Source organism: Varroa jacobsoni, unplaced genomic scaffold (assembly GCF_002532875.2).
Source record: "Varroa jacobsoni isolate VJ856 unplaced genomic scaffold, vjacob_1.0 contig00877, whole genome shotgun sequence".
NCBI lineage: Eukaryota > Metazoa > Arthropoda > Arachnida > Mesostigmata > Varroidae > Varroa > Varroa jacobsoni.
The window spans coordinates 80,133-107,705 of NW_019214545.1; the positions used below are offsets into that span (position 1 = coordinate 80,133).

The window sequence follows — 27,573 nt, forward strand, 5'->3', positions numbered from 1 at the left end:
GTAATACGTGAACGACGATCCCTTTATAAAGAGCAGCCCAACAAGTAATCTGACTTCAAGATCACCAAACAAATTAATTTTGTTTCATATCCAATCGATTTTTCCGCCTAGTCTCGACAACTAACGCCGATGAAGGGTAATCTCAATTTATAACATGCAATTACCCCACCTTCACCCGTGCATCATCCATGGCTCGACCTACTGCTTTTAAATGTAGGCTACTTATATCTTTCCCACTTTTATCACAAAAATATGCGTATGCAAACTCGTGACCTGCTCCCATATTCTCGACTTGGATATGAACACAGACACAATCGTGTGGATAACACACCTCCTTCTCCTGCTTTGACTTTTGCCATCACGACCACCACGCCCAACCGTGTCTGTTGCTGGGTTGCGGCCAGCGAAAAAAACTGCAACGAGCTGCTATTCTGAGAGAATAAAGATCCGCAAGGCGTCGTAACAGTACGAAGGTTGACCCTTTTTGCTCCGTGCGGAATTACTTCAGGCTCGTACTTTTCTCACGCACTCTAATACATATATATCTCTCCCTGTCTCAGTCCCGTTTTTTCATGCTTTGGGCTTTATAGTCGGGGCCGCATCTACGAATAGAGCCTTCTTTCGGCCCCCTAAAGTCGCCGCACTCAACGTACGCCTGGTTACCACATTCGGATAGTTTTGGGCTTTGTCTGATAACGGTTTCTTTCCCAGTTTCTGGTCAGTCTCCAAAGAGTTCAATCGCTTGGCCCGTGGCTCGTAGCTGGTTAGCGTAGCAGTGCCCGAGGGCGCAAAGCCTTTTCCTAGCCTCGCTCCAAACGTTGTAGCCTTACATACTTGCAACTTCATCTTCTTCAGTTCCTCGTTTTCAGCCGCTTCCGACTACATCCGAGTGCAGTCACCCGCCGAAGGGGAAGACAGAAGTATATAATGGAGTATACTAGGAAGACCCCGCCCGTTTGCCCTCGTTACCACAGCCAGTCGGTTATTGTTGCTGTTGCCATTGATATTGTCATATCCGATGCCGTCATCGTTATCGGTGTCGTCACGGCCGCCGCGTTCTGTCTGACACGGGGTGTTCTGTCTGCGAACCAGCAACGGGATGGGAAACAGTCAAATTGTTGATGGACACGCATTCAGTGCACGTTTGAATTAATTGAAAATATTGCTGACCCTGTACTACGCCAGTTAAGGCTAAATAGAGAAGATTTTTTTTTGTCTTCGAAAGAACATCGTCATATTCGTAAGAATGTGCTTTCACGGAAGCTTTCACGCACTGCAAAAATGAAAAGAATAGACACCTTTGCTACTCTAGGGTACAGCCTATCAAATGTGCGTAAAGGGATTTTTGAAATTCAAAACAGCCAACTTTACGGAAGGTAGCAATTATTTTGATTGACTACAGCTCAGAGCTACTTGATGTCACTAACTCCAGTTAACTTAAAATGCGAAGGTTCATGGATATCAAAGCAGAACTTTCCGCCTTTCTTTGTACATAACTGTTGCAAGAGCGGAATGAGAAGGGCGTCCGATTTGTGATTTCGGCCTCCAGTATTGTCTCCGTTACTGAGCATCGGTTACGCTATATTCTTGTAAGCACACACCGCTTTACAAAAAATGTTCCTTGTTTTCTGTTTTCTGCCCTGAACCTCACTTGGCGCCAAAAAGCCGTACTACTGCTTATACGACTACGATAGTGCATTATGTGCACAATGTATACACAGCTGATTAATCGCCGCGGGTTTGAGGCAAGATAATAGTACGAGAGTCTGTTTCAAACATTCGCGCGCTCGTGACCCGTAGCCAGCCGGGTGTGTAGCTATAAGCCCGGCGAAAAATATATGTTAGAGACAAAACTATCGCAGGCGTCCAGATTTCACTAAGAGCTACGCCTAAAAATTGGCGCTATTGCTGAGATTTTCTAATGGAGATTCTTTTGTCGACGAGATCAATTTGTCGACTAACTACCCGTTTCAAGTGTCTGGAGAAATTGCTAATAGATCGAATACAAAATAAGTCTCCAATGAAAGCTAAACATCTTTAATGGGATACGGCAATCAAACCAACGTGTCATCCTTATACTGTGACACGAAATATCTTTCTGCTGTTCAAGAAAAAGCTGAGCATAGCAACATTGGCTGGTCACTAAATTATGTCGAAACTGATAATTTTTTAAGGCCAAACGATAATCGGTGCTGCAGACACAACAAACGGGCCAGTGCCATATCTGTCACGATCATACCAGGTTCTAAAACGCTACTTTTAAGACACAGTATCAGTGGACGGCAGTTAGCAAAAAAGTAAAAGGTGTACCTCATTAGCGGCAATAAGCGAAAGCAGATCTCTGAAAGCATAGAAAAACCCGTTTTGGCACGTGTCGACGAAGCTGAAGCGGTGCGTCTATTTATAGACGTGCTTGTAAATCCGTTCTATATCATTCTGCCAAAACTGTTAATAAACCGAACGGTAATTGTTTCGCCAGGCAACTCTCTAGGCTATGGCTGACGCTTGCAAAATGATTCCCATACGCGCTTGACGCAATGTCCACATTAAAATGACACATGACAGATAATATTTTCAGATAGCCAAGCCTCTTGCGCAACCATTAACTACAATACGTGGTTTCGGCTTAGCTGACTGTATATCCTGGTCCTGTGCAATACGACCCGAAATCCACAGGTCACGTTGCTTTTCGTTGTCCGCTATATGCGTAATACACGTAACTCGTAAATTACATATATTTCCATAATGGAAAAACGGAACCCACCACTATCGATCCTACTTTAGATCTTGCATATAAGTGAAGCCAAATGTAAAAGCGTAACGCAAACAGTAGCGGGATATGCAACAAATGACCACGGTCTATGGCCAATGTAATTCATTAGAACGAACAAGCAGCAAAACGCTTTCAGCCTGAAATTCCACGAGCTACACACTTTTCCTAAATTATGGAACAAACACGTAGCGATACATACGGTGACCGACCGTAACGTACGCGGGTCCTCCGCCTTGAGGCGGGCACAACGAAGTAAGACGTCGTTTGAGTACAACTGTATAAAATTAACATTCCAATTTGGAACGAGTAATAGTACATGCGCTGCGAAAACATCTTCTGAACCTCGTAAGTATTTAACATTTTTATAAGAAACCGATTATATAGCTAGAACTTTGAATAGGTGTTATCGAAAATAACAAACTTCCTGACAAGTTGTAGTGTTCTCAGATGAATATGTACCGATTCTTACATATCATACAATAAAATCTGCACAAATGTAATCTATACGAGTTCACGTATTTAGTTTTTAAATAATATCGAATACTTAAAAAATTGCACCTAAACGTTTCATAATGTATGGTATTTCTGCTTCTCTCTGAAATACTTACTGAAATAATATTATATAGTCGCAGACTACTAATACTGAGTCGCCAGGATACTTTTTTCTTAGAAGTTAAATTTACTCGGCCACACCGCAGCTCAGTGTCAAATGGTCAACTAGATAAAAGGTAGTATTATCGTCGCGATGGCCTCAAGCCATTTTGAGTTGACTTATTGAGCCTTACTGATATTTATACCTTTATTATTCGCATGCGCCCCTTTACGAAATACGTTGACAATATGCCCTGCTGGACAACATATATCGACAACGAGTGTGCGTTTTCGTTAAACGTTCGAGGGAGATGCATAACCATTCTCAAGAAAAAAAAAAACAAACGATGAACATCATTTGCCTTAAATTGTGTGCTAGCACCCATCCTAATCTATGAATTTGTTTTTTAATTTTTTCGCATTTTTCAAATAAATTACCGTAAAACGTACCGGTAAACAACGCGTTTATAGTAACACGTTAATTCGATTGTGGCTCTCGGGCAAGCGCGTACAATAATATTAATTATAAAAAGGCTTGCGCTAGATTTACTGTCTCACCAAGTATATTGCCTATAACTAGTATAACAATGACATGTCAAACTGCGGCAGCTGAGTACACGGCAACGTTTCAACTCCGTTCTAACCTTGGACCCCATTACCTAATGAGTATTCATATGTCATGGACACTAACGGAGTAGAACCTACTAGCTGTTGCAGGCCTGAACGAGCCCTGACCTGCCAGTGAAACATCTACCCATCTATCTATATATGTATATCATATCCGCTTCTAACTCATTATTAGCTTCCTGCCCCCTTCCGACCACTGGGGCGGTACAAGGAACCGATCTAGGGGGAAAAGTCGGTCAGTTGGGTGTCGGGAGGTGCTTACCGTACAAGCATTGTCGCCTAATTGTTCTCTGCGACAACCTAATTAGAACCGGACACATAAGCGCCCCAGTCTGTCCCTTTTCGCCCTACCTGACCTGCGGGTTTCAACCCAGCTAAATGTGATACTATGTACGAGCACCTTGCGTAATTTCCATTCTGGTCATCTGTAGCCTCTCTTAACTATAACCTAGGAAGTTGTAGACGACGGTAACTCAAGGGCCACAAGTTAGTAGAATATCATCGATCAACTTTAGTTAAACGCGACAGTTTATGATATAAGAAACTACGTGCCTGATTTGATGTCAGAACATGTATTAGAAGTCTCACTCTTCCCGTTTTTAGGGTACGAAATAAAGAGCCGTCAAGCCGATTTGAGCTATCGTATAACAAGATGCTTAAAAACGTTATGACTTTATTAACAACGTTTAAAAACCACTTCCCTAGAACCTATTTCAGCCTACGAATTTTGCCTTTGTTCAACTGAAGACCAAGTGTTCATAGAGATTGTAACATCAATATATTACTGTCTATGTATTCTTAAGCCCGTCCTTGTTTGCGCCACCTGAGAAACCTTAATTATTATTTAATCTCAGCATCGTCTAAGGCTTTACTCAATGAAGCAACTGTCGTGTCACTATTTCATGAAGCTCGCGAAAAATGTTAGCGGAAAAAGCACAAAAGCCGTTGCGAAAGCAGCCCAAATCGTACTAGCATAAGATAAGTCGTTAGACGAACCACGGGTAAATAATACGACCCTAGAACGCATATATCCGTCTATGTTCGTCTGTGAACGGAGAATTTGTACAGAGATGACCTGCCACTACTCTGATACAGACCCAGCACAATCGACATGTTAAAACGGCTGCTTAGTACGTCTAATCAGAAAAGGCCTTAGATAATTCGACTATAGTAGACAGAATAATATAGTTCACCTCTTTTTTCTTACATTGCCAGGCTACTAATCGTACATGTATGGGCACCGTATGAGGCGTGCAATAAACATGAATCTATTTTGGCTAGCCACACTTATGGTTGCCTCTTCCATCCCTGGATAGACTGCTGGTGCAGTGTATACTAAAGTCCTTCCTCCAAATTTCAATCGTAAGAAATGATAAGACGTACGTTTACATTCATTGTATATGGCAAACTTATCTTACGGCGGTAATATATGGCAACTAAGATTTTTACCCCGCGTTGAATTTCGATGCACCACCAAGAAAACGTCAAGTTTAAACCTTTCGTCTATGTATGCTGAATATCTGTTTGGATTCGTCGTGTACTTTAACCGTAAACTTTTTAAAGCCCACAATTTAATCTTTCGATCCTTAAGTTCCAATTCGATCCAATTAACTTCTATTAACAAAAATGAATGTCTGTGGAAGATGTCATGAATAGGATATACGGTAAAGTCACATCAAAGCTGTTCCTTGAACTTGAAAATATATCACGAATACACTTCATGTATGGCATGCGAAGCAAGCTGAAGTGACAAGTATACATTATTCAAAAGTAAAAAGGGAAGACGCTCTTAAAGAAAATTTAAACCTTTCTTTCAACGAATACAAATGAGTATTATTTCCTATGCGTTTGGTATAAAAGATGGCGTTGAAGTGTTGCTGCTCGAATACTTTGAAAACGTACGTTAAGTCAGCTAATCCCGCGGGATCCATTTATAGTATTTACAATTGACTGCAAGGACATCAGAGACAGCATTATCATGCCTATATAAGCAAACTTACCACGTAATAATTTTAGCAACGCAATCGAACCTGTGCCTCTCTGCGTTTGACTTCCATCTGCTGAGCCACTGAGCAGCAAACCTGTAGCAGTCCTTAGATAAATTGCAATGGGGTAACACTCTGGACAATCTATATTATGTTATAGTTGTTTACTACAATAGCTTCGGCTTTATGTGTATATCGTTTAATTAGCACCATCGCAGTTAGGCTCCCTATTACCGACAAATGCTCTTTGCATTTGCTTCATCCTCAGTGACGCTAATTAATGCTTTTAAAAATCCGTGCTTTATGTTTCGCTCAATGAAAATCATGTTGATCAAGTTATCCAACAAAGTTGTTAACTGCTATTTTCAGTTTCTCACTCCTTGCCTCTATCATAGACCATTTTTATACGCGTCCATATCTACAAGGTTTAAAGATGTCCTTTTTTAACTCCTGCTGTTGCTCGTGTTACAGCCTGTCGCGTTCTCAGTATCATCTCTGCTCTTATACAATCTTAGGTTCGGCTTCTTATGACAACATTTACTGTGGAGCCGCCTTCACAACTTCCTGGAAGATATCGAGGTGTCTTTTCCTCCATCAACTAGCAGAACGATGCCATCAGTGTATGAAACTTGGGTCGGCCCTACTCTGCCTAGTGTTGATGCTGCCGGTCCTTTCTTACTTCCTCGGCGAACGTCCAGCAGCGTTCTGCACAAACTTTTTCCATCGCTCATCGATGCGGCGGCGGCGGCGGCGGCGGCGGCGGCGTCGTCGTCGTCGTCGTCGTCGTCAACAAAATCGACGACAACGACGATGAGGACGAAAACGATACCACCGCCACCTCATATAAACTTGACTATTTTCCGAAAGTAATCGAGTTTTATAGGCTTGGCAGACGGCGCGCGCAAGCACGCAAGAAATGACTCAGTTTACAAGTCGTCTACCAGTTCTTGTACTGGAACCGCCGGTGGTAAGTACAACACGAATTCTTACCGCGTCCAAGTTACCCCCTCATGTCCACTTGCCGGGCATCGGTCGCCTCGGTCTATTGGCCCGAACCTCACCTAACCTCTTAAACCCTTCACCCAAGCTCCTTTTGCTTTTTGTTACTTCCCTTTTAGACGAAATACTCACTTTTTCGTCTCACTGGCTTTTGCCTGCGTTTTCCTTTTTTCGTTAGTCTACTATATTGGTCTTCTGGTGGTGGGGTGTTGTAGAAAAAGTGAACTACACTGTGGCTTCTATGATCAAACACGCTGTTCAGTAAAAATTGAACATATGTGCTCAATGACACTTCCATGCATTGGCATATTGTATAAGGACACTGCGCTGTGCTGATAGTAGGTGCCTGTTGGCAGTAAACGTCAACTGGTGGAAGAAAACCTTGGATACTCAGGAACGTAGCACAGACGTACTATGTCGATATGTGACCGATACACGACTTATAGGTGTGCATATCTGAGAAACTCAAAACTTCTGAATCGGTACTGATTATATAGGTCAAATCTGCCTCAATGTTATAGATGTGAAGCATGCACAATGATCAATAGAAGGATCACAAATATATCTTCTAGTTAGATTAGTGGTAAGCTTTATTAGACGAAAGTATTCTTGAGCACGGAATTTAATGCAATATTACCATACTGGCTTAAATGTACTCGTATTTTTCCCACTATGTCATACCGTACAACCATCGTACGGATGTCGGGCTTTGAGATAAAAGTGCGTACGTAGAATTGCCTCAAAAATGAGAGCATTCAAATAGAAATATTAGAACACGATATTATTTCTATAAAGTAAATATAAATAGAAGCATAAAAAGCCCACCGCATGATCTCTTCGTGTGATGAACATTTTGAAAAAGATGTTCATTTCAAATTCAACAATATAACCAACTGACTTTTCTCATAATTGTTAGAAATCAAACCTTATAAACACGAAGAAATAATACAAAGAAAAATATTTTTTTTATAACCACGAAGGGATATAGCTTGGAACCTGCTTTAAAATCGTCACGTACTCTAAAAGTGTGCATGTATCTTAATGTTAATTTATACTAGTATTTGAAAACGTAAGGAATATATATTTCTTTTCATCTACTAATAAAGTGCTCTTATATTTAAGGAGCATGCAAACTATTTCTCCTAGGAGCATCTACAGCTGGAGCTAACCTTAGTCCGCGACACAATGAGCACATTATGCAATACTAAAAGAACCAGTAATTATGTCTCAATCATCTTGAACCGAAAGTCTTTTCACGTTCATTTTCCGTGTGCAGCGCAAGTTAGTAGCTACGTTTTGAGGTCATAAACGCTTCAAAAAAAGACTGAATGAAGCGCTTATCACAAATAAGAGAGAGATCTCTTTCTCAAAACATAGTCAAGACTAAACCATAGAAGAAGTTCGTTATTTTTATGCATAACTTCATAGTAGGGTTTAGACGAAGTGAATATGGTATCTAAAGATATGATGTCGCACTGACGTGTTACGCCGGTTAAGTCTTCCTAAGATTAATTCTTTTAGCCACGAAAACTAATATTTTTATTTTTTTAAACTAGGGTCTCACAGTTGGAGCCACCTGTTTCATTATCTTCCAGCAGTTAATGGTGGCTGGCTACCTAATAAAAAAAAACCAGCGACAGCTGTCTATTCTCTGATGTTTATTTCCCTCTCTTTATATCACTCTTCTTCGTCTATCACATTTTATTGTAGCGGCTGTCTACATAGGCCTTTTTAATGACGGCTTCTAAGTAATTCGCAACACTGACAGTCGTTAACAACTAATGAGAGACTTTCAGCAAACAAGCATAATTACGTAGTGATATATAGGAGGCGATATTTTCGCCATAAACCTCCCCTCTATCAAAAAATTCTTAAAGCGTATTTTTGTTAAAAAAATAGAATACAAATGGCATAAGACGTAATCAAAAGTGATCAGATAAAAAAACAATACAATAATTACATTAATTGATTATAAACGAGGCAAAAATCCTATTAAATTTTTGCAATATTGATCATTGTTTAAAATAAGCATGAATATAGAGAATACTCATATAAGATACGAAAGATCCGAACGAGCAGTATATAATAATAATACTATGTAGCATGTGAACTGTCATCACCACAACTACATTATGGAGAGTAGTGCAGTTATGACGTTAAAAAATGATATCATCGCTTATAGTGACGGATAACTTAGCAGCCGTAATTTCTATAACCGTTCGCTTGAAGTTTGTGCTCTAAAGTCGTTATCATTAGATTTTCTATCCACTTCAATGGATCTGTCAAGATTCATGCTCGTCCATAATTCACCTCTGGCATTGAGGTATCGTCGTAGGAACAGTATGCCAAACTAACTAACTAGGAGTCATATTTTCTCTTTTCTGCCTTTAACGATAATGTTCTAACAGAATTTAGGCATTTTAGATGTTTTCGTTGATATAAACAATAACACACTTCAGTCTTTAGACCAGTAGATTCTGAGTACATTTAACGGTCAACCTCATGATCTAGCAAGGTTAAAAATCTTTTACTCATGCATTGGCAGGAAGATAAATAATATCTGTGTATGTAATCAAGTTCAAGTATGCATGTCCAAGTGTACATATGTATGGACAATATACGTATAATAATCAATAAAAACAGTTGTTATGTCACATATACTGCAAGTGACGCTGCACTTTAGCGTCGTACGCGTGGCAACAGGCCACTATCATCACAGATCCAATTGGCCTTTATCTGCTGCTAGCTGTCTGCCATTTTTTTTTTCTAAACTTGAAAATCCAAGCGGTTTATTTACGTGATCAAGGTTTCCATATATCGTCCTTAGAGCTGACAGTATTTCTTGATAGGAGTTGAAATGGTGAAGATAACCTCACTTGAGAGGAAAACGGCGTATTGTTGATATATGTTATTTAGTGCAAATGATGCGTCTTCATCTATGATACAATGATAATCTTCAACAGCTTCGTTGTTTCAGGCCTTTTGCAAGGGAAATAATGCTTACTAATCAAGTAAAATAAAACTGGACTATTTATCGTGAAACTGGGCTAGTTTGGTATCGTTGTGCTATCGTATGGTACTTTTTTTGATGTTAATTTCAATCGTTTCGGATATTGTAGGTTCGAAGTAATGCCTAACGGAGGTATGCACTTTGATGAAATTCTCAGTTCAATGGCAAGTTTGTGCTGATTTTCCTCAGTGATAGATGGAGTCTCTCCAGGAAAATCAGCCAGGAATTCAAGTGGAGTAGTTCGATTCAATAAGTATCAACAGTTGAGTGCGCAAAGTTACAAAATTAACAAAACTTTAAACCGATATGATAACTTTCGTGGCGAGCAATGCTTTTTCTAGGTACATACATTTACAACTGAAATGTTGTCGGTTGCCACCGTGTTACACGTGTCTTTGAAACCATCACTAGAACACGACGACAAATTATGCTGCCCTGGGTAGCCATATACCGTGTTCTTAAATTGTTACTTCCACGCACCTCAAGTGTGATAGCACGTATTAATATTTTGGTCTCTATTTTTCTATTTCTCATTTGCCAGATCAATAGGATGGATACAAAAGTAAAGGTTGAGGTGCAAGCACCTCATCCTCACAACTGAATAGCTTGTGCTTCTTTCAGTCGTACAATGAGCTAACAGAATTGGAGCGTAAGTACAATAAACATCCAAAAATTACCGAGTAGTCATAAGCAAATTAATGCTTCCAGTTATTTTGTCAGGAATTATGATTTAAAAACAGGATTACGTGACTAGCGTTGATAATGATTGAGATGTTGCCGCAGCAATGAAACCTGCTTCCGAAATCCACAACATGTCGATGTTGCAGTATTGGGTTGTGGCCTATTAGGTTGTATATAAACGATTCAGCTATGACGCAGCAAATGTCCACTTTTCTCTTGTTGGCTGCTCAGTGGTTTCGTTGTAGGCCAATGTGACTCCGCGTAAATGTCGTTGCTACTTGTGGTTATTTAATTATTTCCGCTGTTTCCTGCTGAGGCGTTCTTACCACTTCTGAAGATAGCCAAGGCCGAGGATGAACCACCTTCTCTTCGCGATGGTCCTGCCTGAACCTCAAGGACTGGTGGCCCCTGTTGTTTAAGTTCGATATCTTCGTCATCACTTACAGCTGCCGCAGACCGCTGCAGACCTGCCCCGCGCTGTGAAGTCGCTTGCATTAGCTCGGGATCAGGCTGCTGTCTGTTTTCGTACAGCAAGATATTAAGTACTTCTTCATAAATTCGGGCTTCTGGAAACTCAACCTGTTATAAACGACACAAATGTCGAGTCAAATTTCGACACAGAAGTGGACCGAAAATAAAGATCTATACGATAATTATTGTACTGACAATACTGTAAAAAAGTTTGAGAATAAGATAATAAACATGATTAAGTATGCTCAAAAATATCAAACATTTAAATAATGAACATTTAGTATCATTTCCATTAACGTGTTATATAACACAGACATGCCTGTAATAATGGCCAGAAAGAGATTTAATTGCTATTAAGCGTCATATTAGGCTGTCCGGATCTATTTAGCGAGTCTAGAAACCAAGGTAACTTTTGAGTATTATTAGCAGATGAAACTCATTAAGCGTCATATTAGGCTGTCCGGATCTATTTAGCGAGTCTAGAAACCAAGGTAACTTTTGAGTATTATTAGCAGATGAAACTCAGTAAGCGTTTATGTCATGTAGGCTTTGGCTGTCTAAAAAATTAAGGTGACTAAATATCGTGAGGGAATAATGAGTTTAGAGGCAAATATAGCATTCAATGTTACAGATCTATGCGTAAAGGTTAGGTTTTCAGTTTTTAAAGGTTAGGGGCGCTAGTGAAACTCATGAGGGATTAGTAAGAACACTGGACAAGGAGGCCTTTAACAAAACAGCGCTGAGTTACTGATGAATTCGAATTAAGAACATGAGCACCATTGAGGAGATGATTATACTCCAGGACCTCAATTGCGAGAACGAGTTTCTGTAAATGCAGAAACTTATCATCTACGGCGACAATATGTTGTAGGCAGACTTCCTGTCTGTAATAGTTATGGAAATTGTCTCATACCAGGGTACACCAGACTTTTTTTTAATATATTTTTTGTTCAGTTAATGAAAAATCTCATATTTTGCTTGTTTTCATTCGATATCTAATTCACGTTTTTTTTTTTATATATGCACACAGTTCTTTTATGTCTTCCTTTGATGTTTTTTTTGACATGTCTGTTTTGCTTAACAGCTCCTGCTAGTATAGCGACTCGTTTTTAAGGTCCTGCGATGTAATTACTTTTTTTATGATCTTCAGTTTAATTTCTACCTTAGAATTACTGCCCCTGTAACGAAGGCCTCCTTGCCTAACGTTTTTACCTTCGAGAGACAGAAACGTAATCTCTAAATGTTGATGTTCAGCACTACACAACATCTTTGCTTCTAAACTCCAGCAGATTATAATGCAAATGCAGTTCTAATGATGTGTAGATTTATAGTTCAAATCCTTCTACTGCTTGAAGAGATCCAGGCAATTATATATATACCACTTTAAGATAATTTTCACAAAACTCAACCCTATAAATTAATTATGCCAGAATAGTTTTTCTACACTAGTAGCAGACCTTTGTATGCTTTTTGTCGGTTGCGTACACGATGGATGTGCAGCAAAATTCTGCCACTTTTTTTCCGTGACCGTAGAAACTCCAGCAACAGATTTCGTTCGTGCCGATGACATCCTTGATAAAAACTATACGACTGCTGAAGCGCAAAGACAAACGGTCGAACATTTCGAGATTCTTGAGGAGATTATCATCCGAGGCCGAGGTATACGAATATTTATTGTTGTGTCGATTAATCAGCAATTTGACCACTGGCTTAGCAGTCGCTTGTATTAACTGCTGGCATTCTTTATCCGAAGTGATAAGCGGTACGCGGCAAATAGCCTCAACTACCGGTTGCTTGCGTAGAGCCGTTTCACAAGTCTCAATTAGTCCTGTATAAATTATTTACGCCACTTTACTCGATACAATTCAAATAGGTAACTAAAGGATGTAAGCGTCCTGTCTTCATTTACAGCTTATATTTGACTATGCGTCCCGACTGAATAAGTTATAGGAAAATGATAACTGAGAAGTAATATTCTATAAATGTATAAAGATTGAAGCACTCCTAGAAATGCTTACAACCCTTCATTAATTATAGAGTTGATATGCTCTACATTTAAGAATTTAGTTTACATGGGGAATGCCCAGCCAATAGCAGATCATATAATAAGCACATGAAAAGTTTACTGCATGACATGAAACGCCGATTGTATATATGTGCCATATTGGCCTTTTTAATATTGCACGTTTTTTACTCAGCATGAACTCGATGTATGAATTATCTCGAATAAACTCGAATTAGATAGTATAGGTTGTGGCCGTGAGCAAGTGGCACCCATTGTACAATTACCGCTTCCTTACCTTGGATAAGGTAGTACTTGGCTTCGCCGTAGAGCTCGGCTACTTCCCTTGGGGAATCCGGCAACGGCACAGATCCGTCTCTGAGGTAGTTGAGAATAGTCCCAAAGTGCTTTCCACTTCGATCAATGAGAATCCAACCTTGATAGAAAAGAGTAGTAAATTAGTAAAATAAGTATAGCCCTTTTATTAACATAAAGTAGATATGTACGCCATAAGGGAAACCAATAATCAATAAAGAAATACATATAACAACAGTCAACTACGTTGTTTATCGACGATTATCAAAATACACATTATTCGTTCTAAGCGCTATTTTAATACGCGTTCATTATCAAATTTACCACTTTCTCCTCAATCACCAGTTGTTGTATTTTACCTTCCGAATCGGTCAACACTTCCATGCGACCGCTGAACATTGCACGTAGCATCGAGTCCAGTTTCGTTAGAGTACCAATTGTCGTATAGTAAAGGGATCCTCCTACATTCAGTTTGACGTACTGCGATGGACTTCCTGTCTGCATCTTCCCAGAACTGGACGGTGGAACCGAACTCGTAACTGTTGGTGCTCCTCCAACCGTTGGCGGGAAGCCTCCCGCCACGGAGCCGGCCACTGCCGGCTCGCCCATGCGACCACCGGGTGGCAATGCGTGCGAAAGCTCGCGAAACGGATCCACGTTGATCGAGTCTTCTCACGAATGGAGCTCACCTAATAGTAAAGATAGTACACGTACATTGGATTCGTATTCATTCGTTCATAGTTCATTCGTTATTTGCCTGCTGAGCTGGTTATAATTTATTTGACACACTCGAGACGGAAGGGAATTGCTATGCTCACATCAAGTTGGCAGACATATTTCGATGTCCGTTCAACCACGGTATCATTGTTAAGCGTAGAGTTTTAACGATATATCATAGTTCAAAAACAAATTGAGCTCACTAACGAATGAACCAAGTAGCATCGTATACACTGCATACACGTCTGTTAGCATAAGTAGATTAACGTCTACAATTCATATAGTCTTCTGCTATTAAAAAAATTCGCAAAAGGGCAATACGCAAATATTTGGTCTTCGCTACCAGCAAAGCCGCGCAGTGACCATGAGTTCGTTGAGACATACAAATAAAGCCGTTTTTCTATTATCGTAAAGCATCCGGCCATCGGAAAGCTGAATAAAGACTGCGTTCAAATGTTTGTCGATAACACCTTAGCAACGATTTATTGGTATGCTCTTCCATTCATTCGTTTTGATCTCCTGCTCACCACTGAAATGACCAGGGTCACGAAACGGTGCTACAGTTCGCTCCTCCCCTAAGAGTGTCTATTGATATACATTATATATTTTTTATTTCTATACATAAACACGCGTTCCTGCCTTGAAGTATTCTTGTTGACACTAGGTTTAATTATTAGTTATGTATGGATAGCACGACCTTTATATTAGCGTCTTTTCATTATGGCTGTTATTTACTATTGATCTACCCGACTGTCAACTGCATATTAAGACAGCAAAATTGAATCACTTGATGGCTGTTCCTTCTCAAGTGGATCACTGACGGCTCCCAGAACTCACTCAGCAAACGGATGTGGGTCCGACTGTTTCTAGTATGATTTCATTGCATTCATTCATTGTCGTGATAGGGAACCTACATTACCTTCGCGCGTCTTGATAGAAAGAGCTCACAATGTTGTCGCCTGAATTCTGTATCCAATACGTGAACGCTGAATAGGTTATATCGAAATTTCCGGAGTTCTATTGCTGACTGTAAAAGTTGATTATCCTGATTTTAGGATAGTTACGTTCACATAACCATGAATGATGATAAGAGACTGTTTCCCAGTAATAATTTAATGGTTGACAATTCAGCACAAATTTCTAATCGAATATTTGACTTGTATTAATCGTTAAACGGTCGTACGGATTTCAATCTGAGCTGAAAGTGTACGTTGTAGTGCGAGGATGGTAATCATGATAGTACTAATAATAATAATATCGTAATGCAATACTAATTGTAAAAAACTTGTTGCTACATCGCTTTCTCACTCTTTGTACAATATTTGGTAGAATTTGACACATATATAATGCATCGACTTGATTCTACCTGGCATTTCTGTTATACTTTCGAACACTTCTCTTCCTGACCGCCTTTTTTCAAACCTTTAGCGGGCCTTGGACTATAGTCAAACCATCAAACTTTTATCATAGGCACCAACTGACATTAATTAACTGGCATTTTGTCCAATGTACTTACTATTGACAACGATTCCTTTCTGCAACCGACTACTGCGTCGAATCTCCAGTAAACAACTAACCCTACCAACTGGGACTTTCAACAATTTAATCGCCTTGTAGCGACGACAAATCTAAGACGCTTCGCGAGGGTGCTACAATTTGCGCCGCCCGCAAGGCAAAAGAAGCAAGGGCGGAATAGGAAAGAAACAGGCAACGTAGAAATAGTGGCGTGGAGGCCGTAAAGACCATTCTTGCAACAATAAGCTCAGCAGTATTACAGCTTCATGTTTGCCTCGGATGTTTAGGGCTAACCCACCCCCGCTGTAGTGCTTAGAACCCGCGTGCGTAAGGCACATTGCCAGCTCTGTCACATCCGAGCAGTGCGAATTGAACTCCCTATTAGGTCCTGTCTTGTAGTTTTGTCTTTTTTTCGTATTTCCTAACCTTTGCTAGCTCGCTGGCTAGATTATTGTTAGCCAAGACCTGTCTCACTACATGGGTCCTTGTTGAATAATGGTTGATGATAGAATCCACCACTCTGCACCTCTTGTGCCCTCCCCTTTATCATGAGCTTCGAAAACTATAATCTTGCAGTGAAAAGCCGCTTTTCAAGCTGAAAACGACGCTACCCCCCTTCTTATAGCACTGTCCCACCTAAAAGGATCACATTCTCAGTGTTTTTTTCATTTGTCCCATGAATTATGCCGCGTCGTTTGACTAGAGTGTTTGGCTACGCCATACACCAATGAAACAGTTATTTCCCACAGCTAAAAGTTTTGCTGTCGATGCTTCTTCGCATCCATGGCATCTAGAATCGGTTGTCGTTTGGCTTGGTAGCGTCGACGGAGTTCCTCGATCTCGCGTTCCATCTCTGTATCGAGGGCCGCCATCCTTGCCTGCAGCTCGTCAAAGCTTAGCACTTTGAGCTGCATCTCAAGGTCGAGATGTGCGCCAATGGCGGGCATATCTAGACCGGCGACGGCTGGACCAAAGGTCTGTGTTTCACTGTCACAGGGCACTACAGCGCCGGTTCCGGGACCAGCTAACCCTAGTCCCGCCGAAATTAACGCTAGCCGTCGTTGGAGCTCATCTTCTGCAGAAGCCGTTTTAGTGTCAGCCGTCAATCCACCTGTCATGCCGCGTAAGTTGCTAGGCAGCGTAATCGTCTTTGAATTCACTTGCTGCTGCTGAAGCTGTTGCTGTTTGCGCTCAAAATGATCAAGGAAATAAGGTCGATACGGCTCCCGGTCCCGCATTGTCGAGTCGTTCTCTTCGTCATTAATAACTAGCGTGCCAATGTTGCTCTCTACATCACTAAGCGTGGCGCTGTGGTGCTCAACGCGCGAAAACGTTTCACTAGTACTTGAATCCTGCGCACTGTCAGTAACATCTGTTTTCGAACCAACTGGAGCAGCGATGTCGTTAGCAGCGCTTGATGTATCATTGTTGTTCCGTTCTGGCACGAGCGTGCTGTCATCAACCTCATCGTCATTTGTCCCATTTCCATCCAGTTGATTGTTCTTTTCTTCCTGAAGCCGACTAGCTTCAGCAATCATCTTCTGCAAAATCGCAACTGGCTTCGCTTGTATAATAAATGGATGACGTAATAACTCGCTGGCCGTAGCCCGTTCCTCGGGATTTTTGACGAGGCAACGGGACACAAAATCAATAAGTTCTGGACTCCACTTGTCAGGGTCACGAAACGATGGTGGCGGCTTAGACGGTATCATGAAGATAGCCCGCATTGGATGGATATCTCCGTACGGCGGTTTACCCTCAGCCATCTCCAAAGCCGTAATACCCAACGACCAGATGTCAGCTCCGCAGTCATAGCCGATTTCTTGGATTACCTCAGGCGCCATCCAAAATGGAGTGCCTATCACTGTGTTCCGTTTAGCCATTGTGTCTGTGAGCTGCCCAGCCACGCCAAAATCTGCTAGCTTGGCGTGACCTTCAGAGTTTAGCAATATGTTACCAGCTTTAATGTCGCGGTGGATTTTTCGCCTTTGGTGCAGGTACTCGAGCCCTAGAAGTAAACGAACGCCCATTATTAGGAGATCAACTAACAGCCTCACCCCTTCATGAGAACGTGGAGACAGGTACATACCATCGAGTAACGATATGGTTCAAGGTTGTAGATCCGTACCAAAGACCGCACAGCCCGGGATTAAACCTACCCTTGAGAGTGTCGCAGAGGATAGTGGCTATCTCGTCCTCCTGCAGCGTGGTTTTGCGAATCCGCATTACATCAGAAACGCTACCCCCGCCACAATACTCCATCACAATCCACAGGTCGCTCCCCTTGAAGTAGCTCCCATAATACTTAACCACGAAAGGCGAGTCGCATTGTTGCATGATAGAGATCTCTTTAATGATCTCTTGCAGGTCGGTATCGACCGGCACCTGCTTGATCGCCAATACTTGGCCGGACTCTTTATGCAGAGCCTTGTATACCGAGCCATAACTTCCTGTAAGCAATAGAGAGCAGACCTCGTTTAGATCTGTTCACATATCAATTATCGCGTCTATCATGTTACAATACATATTTACCGGTAAGGTAACAGTTAAACGGCTAATGTCAGATAGGCTTACCCTCGCCGAGCTTGCATAGAAGGTCAAAAACTTCATCAGGCTGTCGCGTGAGGCACTCCTCCGATAACTTATTCAGTTGCGCCTGGTTACTTTCTCGTTCCTGAAATTAAGCCCAAAGCAATCACTGTATACGAACTGTACACGAGCACGCCTATGTTTGGGAATGTGTTCTGCAGATTTCCAGTTCCTCTACGCTTAGAGACTTTTGACTAATTGTCCAATGAGTAAAATTAAATACGATACGGGTATGGAAAATAGCTATATTAACTTTTTCCGTACGTAATAATTTCTTCCAATAAATTATCGGTTGACCAGAAACATATAAATTGTTTTCAAGTATTTTATAATTTCTATAAGTAAGCATAAACTGATTTCTTAGTACATCTGAATATTAGAAAAAATGAGCTTTGGCTACAAATGAAATAATGATACTAATGACAAGCTAAAGCTAAGTAAATGATACACGATTGGTTAAAGTTTCGATCTGTACATCTGTCAAAATCCAACCTAAATGATAAGCCCATCTGATAGTCTCAATGATAGGTAATCCAATTTGTTTTATAAGCTTGTCTAACCTTTTCCGAGGGAGCTGCTGAACTGGCTCCAAGTGGTGCTTTAAGCGTCTCGTCCATGTCCCGCGCGGCAGCAAAGACCCGCGCGTAATGGCCGAATAACAACGCTCGAAGCGACAATCGTGGGCTCTCACTAGCTCATATTGTGATTTTTGTTAACCTGCGTCTCGCACTGACCGTAATGCGATTACTTCCACAGGTGGTCAATACCTGTAACGAATTGTAGTTAGATATCCAGTGGAAACAATAAGGCAATTGAAACTAAAATCGATTAACACGTACCATTGCTCTAATAATAACAAACTGCATACATATGGATGCGAGCTTTAGCTAACGTTGTATATACCGAAAACGAAGAGTAAAAAGCACATCCAATGCTTGATAAGAATCAAGTCAGTCAACAGCAATGAGGCTTAACTGTAGGTAGCCCCCCACACTGCCATAGCCGAAGACCGGAAAAGAAAGCTTGATAGTGATATAATCAAGTTTGAAAATTTTGTATTAGAATGTGCTATTGATCACTTCTCAAAGGCGAGTAAAAGTTGATTGTCTGTAGAAGAGACTTCTGTATACACATCTGCCTGTCTTTAAATTATTTTAAATGTTTTAAAAGTTCCAGTACCGCTTTTCGAAAGCAAGGCGTACATGGTTAGCAGAAGTTAACCTAGTAGCATTGCGGCTTATCCAAAGTTTCATCCCTTTGAAACGCGCACGTTTTACACATTGTGTTTGTTGAAAAGTGATACCTTATCAATCGTGTAATTAAAATTAGTGATTTAACACAAACTTATCTATACAGATTCGATTCATTTAGACGAACAGCAGAAACAAATGTACTATTGCTTGGTCTCAAGCGCTGTTGGTCTTACGGGTTAATAATTAGTCATATTGAGTGAAGATACAGAACTCGAACCAATATCATTTAACGCCGACGGTTGAGCTGTTTGTTCGAACATTTCCTGTACTGATAATGCCAACTTTTTTAGAATGTCATACAAATGACTAAAAAATGGGCCTGGTGACATGTGGGTAGTGGTACCAATTTAGCCATAGACTATTTAGCGGAAGGGTCTGTTTCAGTTTTAACAATAATACCGCTGGAAACCGTAAACATTCGGTTAAGATATTAGCAAACCATGACTGTCGAAGCCGACCAGTTGGGTACACATTGCTGGCGTAGCTCAATCAGCCCTTGGTCGATACAAAAACGTGACATTTAAAAGCTGTTAACCAGTTGGCACCAAAACAGATACTGATTGTCAAGAGCCTACGACATCCTCTATTATGACTATACTGCTAAACTGAGAACGCACAGAAAAGGTGCACCTTGTGGAAATTGCCTTAACTTTATAACAATTTCTTCGAAGGCATCGGAGCACAACACACAGCCACTAGTAGAACTTAGTAGTAAAGAAAGTATTTAACGATCAATCTCTCAGTTACGATCGAGGTATTCATCGAGTTGTCACTGCAGGAACGAATATTTTTTTACGCGACATTAATAAAAGCCATGTAAAATTCAAGAGAGGGTCCGTAAAGCTAAATCCGCTTCCTATAACGAGCTACTAGATAAACACTCAACGATTGCAAAGATTTTAGGCAACTTATTATATGATTAAAGGCAACATCATTAAAAATAAAGTGAGAGCTAAAAGCAAAGGTACGAAACCTATAAAAATACAATATATGTACTTAAATTAATTCACAAAACAAAGCTACAACGACAGAGAAGGTGAGCTAATCGAGCAGCCGATTCAGGGACTCACCTCGAATGATGGGCACAGGCAGTCCGAAGAGAGCTGAGAAAAACCTCCAAAGAGTCAACCACCACAGGTAATCGCGGCAATGTCGACAACAGTAAATGGCATGAAAAATCACGCGCCAGAAAAAAAGCTCAACGCCATCGTCACATTGGCCACTGCGTAATCAATATACTGCTGATATGTCTGATGGCTTGTAGCAATGCAACAGTTGTCGTCCCTGCACCCCTGTTCTTACCCCTCAGTATGTTTCCCGTATCTTTTTGGATGAAAGGACTTTGAGAGGCTTTTCTTACCTCCATAGAATAAAGAGACCAGCGAAAATCGACTAATGTTAAAAGAAAAAGCTCTGTCGAATTCAAAACCAGTAAAATATTCGGCGACATGAAAACAATGTTAGTAACTATCTGCTTACAGTTTCCTTGTAAAACTTGCTAATATACTATACTGTGTCCAAGAGGTTATCGATATTACCATCCTTTCACATATGTTATAAGCGGTATAATGACGTCCAACAATAGACTTATCACGCGTACTCTGTATCGATTTTATTAATAATTTTTCCTCGAAAAGCGACATCTAGACATTTCCGTCTATGTGGACTACAAACTATAAACGCGCACGTATCTTTTGTAGTATACAGCAAGCGTATACAGTATAATTTCAACTGTTGACAAGATGCGCTGTGCTGTTGTCGATGCTTTTTTATTATATATACTTATTATCAGTATTATATAATTATACTAATATTCTTAAACTATATACAAAACAGTTCAAATGATCTGCCATTTGCTAACTGATTAATATCAAGATGATAACTTTGCCATGAATATGACAGCCCAATTTGCCTAAATTTGTGAAACGGTTACCAGAAGCCTTCTTTATGAGTGGAAGCGATAACGGTGATTAGACTGAATACACATTCTAATTATTTATTACACACTGTAGCATCCTACCATCAAAACATTGCTCCGCACAGTTTCAACCTGTCATCAGGTGGAACTTCTAATTACTTTAGACTGGTCACGACCGACGTATTAGATCTACGTAACCCTAGCATAAACACAGTCATGCGGGTAGCAGCAGATGACTCCACATACACACAAAATTATGCATCTCAGACATCATTGTATCGGGCGGCCGACTACTTTTCAGCAGCTGCACACTTGATTTTTACAAGGACGCCCCTTTTTTCCCATCTGCACCATATTCACTTGGTTTCAGGTCGACCGGATCTCTTGAACCATCCATAAGAACAATCGCCAAAGAGGTCCAGCGGCCTCAATAGTTAATGTCAGCAGAGCCATAATGACTGGTTGAACTTTTCGTATTCTGCTTTGGTGTTATTGGTATATTATGTAGAGTGCTGCTTAGTTACTAGTTGATGTAACTAACAACCCTCGGTCCGAATCCAGCACAAAAAGCTCGCATTTTTCTTATATAAGATTCGATATATAGCAAATTGAGTCTGTATTGAAGCAATATAGATGTACAGATAAATCTTTGTCAGCAATTTTGGTCTTTTCAGTGCATTGACGCGCCGGAGGCCTCGGTGATAGTCGAAGCAAGCTGCTCCAACGCAGCACGGCCACAACAACAACAACAGCAACCGGTAATAGTGTTCTGGTTCCGTGCGTTTTCTCTGCAAAATTATTGATTACCACGCCACTTAGCCATGCGTATTCCCCCAGGGATGACGTCAGCTTTTTATATGTTGTCCCAACCAGATGACGATTACCGTTTATTTCATCGTCCGTCGCACGATTCGTTGCCATTCGATCGCTCGGCGGCGACCAACAACGAATTGCTTCAGAACGCAGATATTCACTGCTAATACTTACGATTCAGAAAAAAATTACGCGACAAAATCTATTGTTGGCAAATGCGGCGGACAAAGCATGCTTACATTTGCGAACTTTTGTGGAGAATGAATAAGGCTTGAAGATTCTAAAAACACGTTTGGTAGATGTTTGTGGGGACAGGGAAAGGTGTGCCTTCAGTGAGTACTAACGCACTTAGAAATACTTGTTACGGCCCTACGCTAGCGCAATAAATATCTAGAAATAAGTGTTTATGCCGATAAACGGGAAGCATCAATCTTAACATGCTTCGTGGCACTTCGTTTTCAATTTTCATTATCTATCCATTATATATATTATAAAAGTTCGTAATAAAAGTGGTTCAGCCTAACACAAAACAACTAAACGTTCCAGCTTAGCAATTCTAGAACTAACACTTGGAAGGCTTCATTTTATCAGATATACGCAGTTAACAAGTATGGTGAACATAGCTTCTCGTTAGAGTGGAAGGTGTACACAGTGGGTACTCGCCTACCGAGAGAATTCGTGCGTTCTGTTACTTTCGAGAGACAGTCGGCGTATTAGGTTCAAGGTGAGATTGGAACCGTTGTAGCCGTGGGTCAGAGGGATGAAGCTACAGATTTTCAGAGGGACAAATGGTGTCACATTAAAATGAGAGAAGAGTCAATCGTTTGCAGTTGTCCTATAGACATTCTGAATGATCACAACAAAGCCCACAACAAGCTGCTTCATCGACTGCGTTACGGATCAACCAGATTTTGTTGACGCACCGCATTAACGCGTACATTCATCCGTATCGGTGGCTAGCAGCGCCACACACAAACACACAGCGTTGCCATTTATGACTGATCGAGAAAGAGACGGACAACCAACTACATCTATTGTGAATTCGGCCGTCAGAAAGCGATCTCTAAAAAAAGCTATTGTAAAATTAAGCGTAGATTTTCGGTAGAGTACATTTAAATGGCAATGTGATACGTGGACTTCTCTTTGGAAAAATTCTGCAAATTGACAACTTGTCGAAAGTTTAGTGCTAAAAGCTGAAATTTAGTTTCGGAGGTATCTTGGAGCGCTAACGTACCATGTTGGTAAAGCAATGTGCTCAAATACGATTACATCCGCCGTTACTTACGTTTAGATATCTTGTTACTCAGTTATATTTTCATTTACTATGCTTAAAATGATTCACTAACATAGTTTTATTTTACTATCTTTATTGTCTCGGATACCGCAGAACTTTTTACTAGTAGGTTATGACAACCAAGTTTTGCTGCTCCGGAATACATGGTTTGATAAAACTATTTTCACCGTTTTTTAAATACGTTACACTCAGTTTATTCATAGCTCTTTCCATGAGCAGTTATCAATACGACAACAAGGCCGTCGAGGCAATAAGTGTTTGATAAAGGTTAGCTGGGACTCAAGTCCGTCAGACCGGTAACTTCATAGACGTATAATTATGCACGTATGCACGTCATCCTGTATGAATAAGGAATACTTTTAGCCCAAGTCAGCCTAACTAGAACAGTACCTGAAGCACATGTGACGAACGAGCGCAGAAAAACAATGATGATACCCCGTATCGCGCTATATTAATTACGGATCCTCCATGGTTCTGTTGCATAGGTGACATGGCAGATCATAATCATCGACACCGTAAGGCAATACAGATGTAATAATATACCATCGTATTATACACAGGCACGAACAATCATTGAAGATCGACTGGGCCTAGCTAGCTTATTTTAATGTAAAAGTGGCACTCAAGGATGACGTCTAAGACCACAAACATACAATTTGCGGATGGCTTTGCCTGGTTTAGTAAATCGCTAACAATCGCCTGCAGGTATTTTTCGTTAATTATTTTTTGCCATTCAATGTTTCTGAAGAAACGAATACAATGCTTTGAAAATTATTATACTGCCGTTGCTAGTTACGTTGGCCCGAGTTTTCGTAGCAATTCAATGGCAGCTCGAATGGTACCGCAAACAGAAAATTAACCAGCAGTGGACTTTCTGGCTTTTATTCATTTAACAACTCACATCGTATTATACCAGGCAAACTAATTCCATCAGTGGCGAACCACTGCTATAACGAAAAATAGAATTCCTTCTCACGACATGTTGTTCCTTAGAACCACACTTTTTGCCTTCTGTTGCGTCTTATTCGCTTGTCTTCCGCGAAACCTGCGCTAAAAGTACCGTCTCTCTAACGCGAGGTCGAGATAGCCAAATAGACGATAGAAGAAATAAATTGCCCGTTTTCTACCACGCACCATTCACACCACAAATAGCATCCACGCCTGCACTCAAAGCTGCGGCTTGTATTAGCATACCCTCTACCAGGTATTGCCATTGGTATGCCTTGTTAGAGATGCGATCTCTGTTTAATTCATCTCTTGTGAGTTCATTCTCAGAAAACTAATGAAAAACTTATATCTTGGTATAACTTTCACTGGCAATTCCAGCTTCTAGCCTTAGATTCGAGTGTACAAGCAGAACAAGATGAACGTTTATTTCAAACAGGAGTTTTACAACAGCTTGCACCTGCTAATCGCACATTATTAAGCTTCGTCTTGTTTCCATTTCACTTTTGTAATTATGCCTATCAATATTTTTCTCTTTTTTTTTTTAATTCCTTTCAGAAAACAGTCTTTGTCTCGATTCAACCAACTCACTCAAATCGAACGCACCTCATCTGCACCTCGCTCGAAATCACAGGAAGGATGGTGAAACAGTGCGGCTTTTGTTCCTCCTTTTGTCAGTGTCTCCTCACTGCTTTGCGTGCGCTGACCGTAGATGATTCGTGGCCTTTTCGTCGTATACCTAGGTCAGGTCTACCGTTCCTGCCTCTGCTAAGGAAGTAAAGGAATATGTTAAGCCGAGGGCAGATGGTTAGGCCGAAAGGACAGCGTAGAACAAACAATCGGGTACGTCGTCTTTGGTCGTCGTTGATAGGTAAGGAAGCTACGGCACACTGCGGTTTAGCGGCCAGGATACGGACACAAGGATTGTTGTTGTAGCCGCAGCACAGGGATCCGCTCTAATGCCGGGCCCTCTAAACCGTGAGTTAAAGTTTCTAGCAGCTGCCGGTTGCCAGCTGCTAGAAAACAGATACACTAGTTGGGCCCACAGTCAAATGGTCTTTGGCCGTGAATTGTTCCCCGATCGGTCGCTACTTTGCCCCGAGGACCACAAGAACTAAAAGAAGAGTAGATAGAAACTGAGGGGAACAAGATGACGACGGGATCAGGCGTAACCAGACGACAAAAACCAACACAGAGACGCCCATAAACATATGCACATCCAACTCACACAATCACGCACACAAAAGAAAGCATACACACACAAATACATGTACACAGCGCGAAACAACGACACATGCTCAAGGCGCTTCACGCCAGTCGTATCCATTCGATCAGCCAATTACCACTGAAAACAGATAGTTCAAGGTATGGAAACGACCGTCGTACAGACAACCCGCAGAATATAAAAGAAGCAAAGGCATAATATACAGGTTTTCTAAGATACAACTACACATTCACAGGCACACACAAAGACGGTCACTTACGTCCACAAACTAAGCACATAGAAAATTCAGAAAAACAACACTACACGAGTCATAGTCAGCGGTTAAACAACCTCTCTTTACAACCATGCATGACGATGGCGAAGACGATCGCACTGGTTGTTTTCCTTGTTGAGGAAGTTGTATTTTTGGCGCGATAGCCCTATTGGACAGAAGCCTTTGCCGCTTTGTTTCGGGAGCGGACGACGCTCTGTCGTCTGCTGTGCGGTTTAAAGGGATACGAATGTTAACGATGGCAATGTTGATCATGAAAATGAGCGAGAGTTTAGTAAAGAAAGAGAAAACGTCGTTTCGAAACCCAACAAATTATTGGCAACGCGTGTGTCTACTATTGCCTCGCTTTGCAATTTCGCATTGCAGAATATATGATCTATATGAATAATTTTTCAGGTCTACTCTTTGCATTGCCTGACCTTTTCATATTGCTCCATTGACTGTTTTTAGCGAGTACGAAATGAGTCTTTTATCGTCATTTATGTTACTGATGACTCTTTTCCCTATTATGTTTTTGTATTTAAAAACTTAGCTTCTCAAGTTAATTTCCGTAAGTGTTTCGAAAATAAGTATTTCAGCTAATTTGTTGTAATGCATACTTTCATGCTCTCAAAAGTATTTTTTTATGTCAACCGAGACTTATTGTTGTTTCAGTATTTTCATGATAGGCTTGCTACATAATAGACAATGATTTCTTGATAATGTACGGAAATATGGGATTTGTCCTTACAGAAAAACTTATTTTTACTTTTATCCAGTGAATAAGGAAAATGTTTTAAGGCATCTTTAAAAAGAACTGAGCACTATGATTGCGCAAAAATGGAATGGAAAAAATGGAACTGCATAAAATGAATTATTATCAACACTGAAATTTCAGAGAAGTGATGTCCTTTTTGAGAACATTTTCAAATTGGATTAGCTATGTACGGTGTTAAATCTGATATTTTTAGAAGTGCATATCTGATTCTGGAAAAAGGGTGTAACTCCTGCTACCTTCTCTAAATGTACCAATGTCTAAAGTAACAATGTGTAAACTAACAAGCTGGGCACAGCTGCTGAATCATTTTTAAATTATTTGGATAATGCAACTTCTCATGAAGATAAAATGGACACAGTTAACATGGAAACGTAATTAGGACTATGTAAGTACTTTCTATGAGGTAAATTGATTCATACAAATACGATTTACAGAAACGAGATATACACTTTAGCACACTGCTTTTTAGGGGCATAATACGCGCCCTCTATAAAAATGGGCCCTACTCTATGAAGACCAAAAACGATTGCTTTTTAGTCCAGAGTAAGCAGCTTATAAACCTAATCAACACTTTTTGATGAAAACACGGGATGAAAGTGATGCATGGAGAAAATTCGTAAGTAATACACGTCATTAGGACAAGGCGAATGTTTTGAACAAATTCAAGACTACCTGTTCTTACTCTTTTTACAAGACATTACAGGATGACCAGCACGTATTCAGCCACATGTTTTAGATTAATTGGAAGTGCATTGCTTATTGTAACGACTGAATGATGTAAAACCGATATTCATATATGCATGGAAATTCATTACATCGTTT

The 27,573-nt window shown here is 40.6% G+C and overlaps 2 protein-coding genes and 2 long non-coding RNA genes across 5 annotated transcripts; 2 read left to right on the forward strand and 2 right to left on the reverse strand.

Annotated features, from left to right (window-relative positions):
- The first annotated feature begins 6,726 nt into the window (after nucleotides 1–6,726).
- Nucleotides 6,727–11,032, forward strand: LOC111271692 (uncharacterized). Its single transcript, XR_002687040.2, has 3 exons — nucleotides 6,727–6,943; nucleotides 10,527–10,634; nucleotides 10,898–11,032. It is a non-coding gene; the product is annotated as an uncharacterized LOC111271692 (long non-coding RNA).
- Nucleotides 8,615–25,200, reverse strand: LOC111271691 (BTB/POZ domain-containing adapter for CUL3-mediated RhoA degradation protein 3). The gene is made up of 5 exons (XM_022852633.2): nucleotides 25,105–25,200; nucleotides 13,814–14,143; nucleotides 13,438–13,575; nucleotides 12,595–12,965; nucleotides 8,615–11,245 (listed from the first exon to the last, which is right to left on the reverse strand). Exons 2-5 carry the CDS (start codon nucleotides 14,061–14,063, stop codon nucleotides 10,955–10,957), a joined length of 1,050 nt encoding a protein of 349 aa, XP_022708368.1. The 5' UTR covers nucleotides 14,064–14,143; nucleotides 25,105–25,200; the 3' UTR covers nucleotides 8,615–10,954.
- hpo (serine/threonine-protein kinase hippo) lies at nucleotides 14,626–25,241 on the reverse strand. Of its 2 annotated transcripts, XM_022852632.2 has the most exons (6): nucleotides 25,105–25,191; nucleotides 20,599–20,631; nucleotides 18,836–19,042; nucleotides 18,261–18,360; nucleotides 17,846–18,136; nucleotides 14,626–17,694 (listed from the first exon to the last, which is right to left on the reverse strand). In XM_022852632.2, the coding sequence occupies exons 3-6, from the start codon at nucleotides 18,890–18,892 to the stop codon at nucleotides 16,436–16,438; spliced, it is 1,707 nt and encodes a 568-aa protein (XP_022708367.1). In that variant the 5' UTR covers nucleotides 18,893–19,042; nucleotides 20,599–20,631; nucleotides 25,105–25,191; the 3' UTR covers nucleotides 14,626–16,435. The 2 variants fall into 2 exon arrangements, with proteins under 2 accessions (XP_022708367.1, XP_086829128.1); XM_086973002.1 differs by lacking the exon at nucleotides 20,599–20,631 and having other exon boundaries at nucleotides 25,105–25,241.
- LOC147751961 (uncharacterized) lies at nucleotides 20,638–25,748 on the forward strand. The gene is made up of 2 exons (XR_015315429.1): nucleotides 20,638–23,496; nucleotides 25,057–25,748. It is a non-coding gene; the product is annotated as an uncharacterized LOC147751961 (long non-coding RNA).
- The last annotated feature ends 1,825 nt before the right edge of the window (nucleotides 25,749–27,573 follow it).

Excerpts from the sequence above, each read along its gene's own strand:
- LOC111271691 (XM_022852633.2), bottom strand. The coding sequence starts at position 14,063 with ATGGGCGAGCCGGCAGTGGCCGGCTCCGTGGCGGGAGGCTTCCCGCCA. Across the intron at positions 13,576-13,813 it reads AGTGTTGACCGATTCGGAAG|GTTGGATTCTCATTGATCGA; the intron begins GTAAAATACAAC and ends TTTTCTATCAAG. Across the intron at positions 11,246-12,594 it reads CCGACAAAAAGCATACAAAG|GTTGAGTTTCCAGAAGCCCG; the intron begins GTCTGCTACTAG and ends CGTTTATAACAG.
- hpo (XM_086973002.1), bottom strand. The coding sequence starts at position 18,892 with ATGGACGAGACGCTTAAAGCACCACTTGGAGCCAGTTCAGCAGCTCCC. Across the intron at positions 18,137-18,260 it reads TCTATGCAAGCTCGGCGAGG|GAAGTTATGGCTCGGTATAC; the intron begins GTAAGCCTATCT and ends TATTGCTTACAG. Across the intron at positions 17,695-17,845 it reads CCTCTGCGACACTCTCAAGG|GGCTCGAGTACCTGCACCAA; the intron begins GTAGGTTTAATC and ends GTTTACTTCTAG.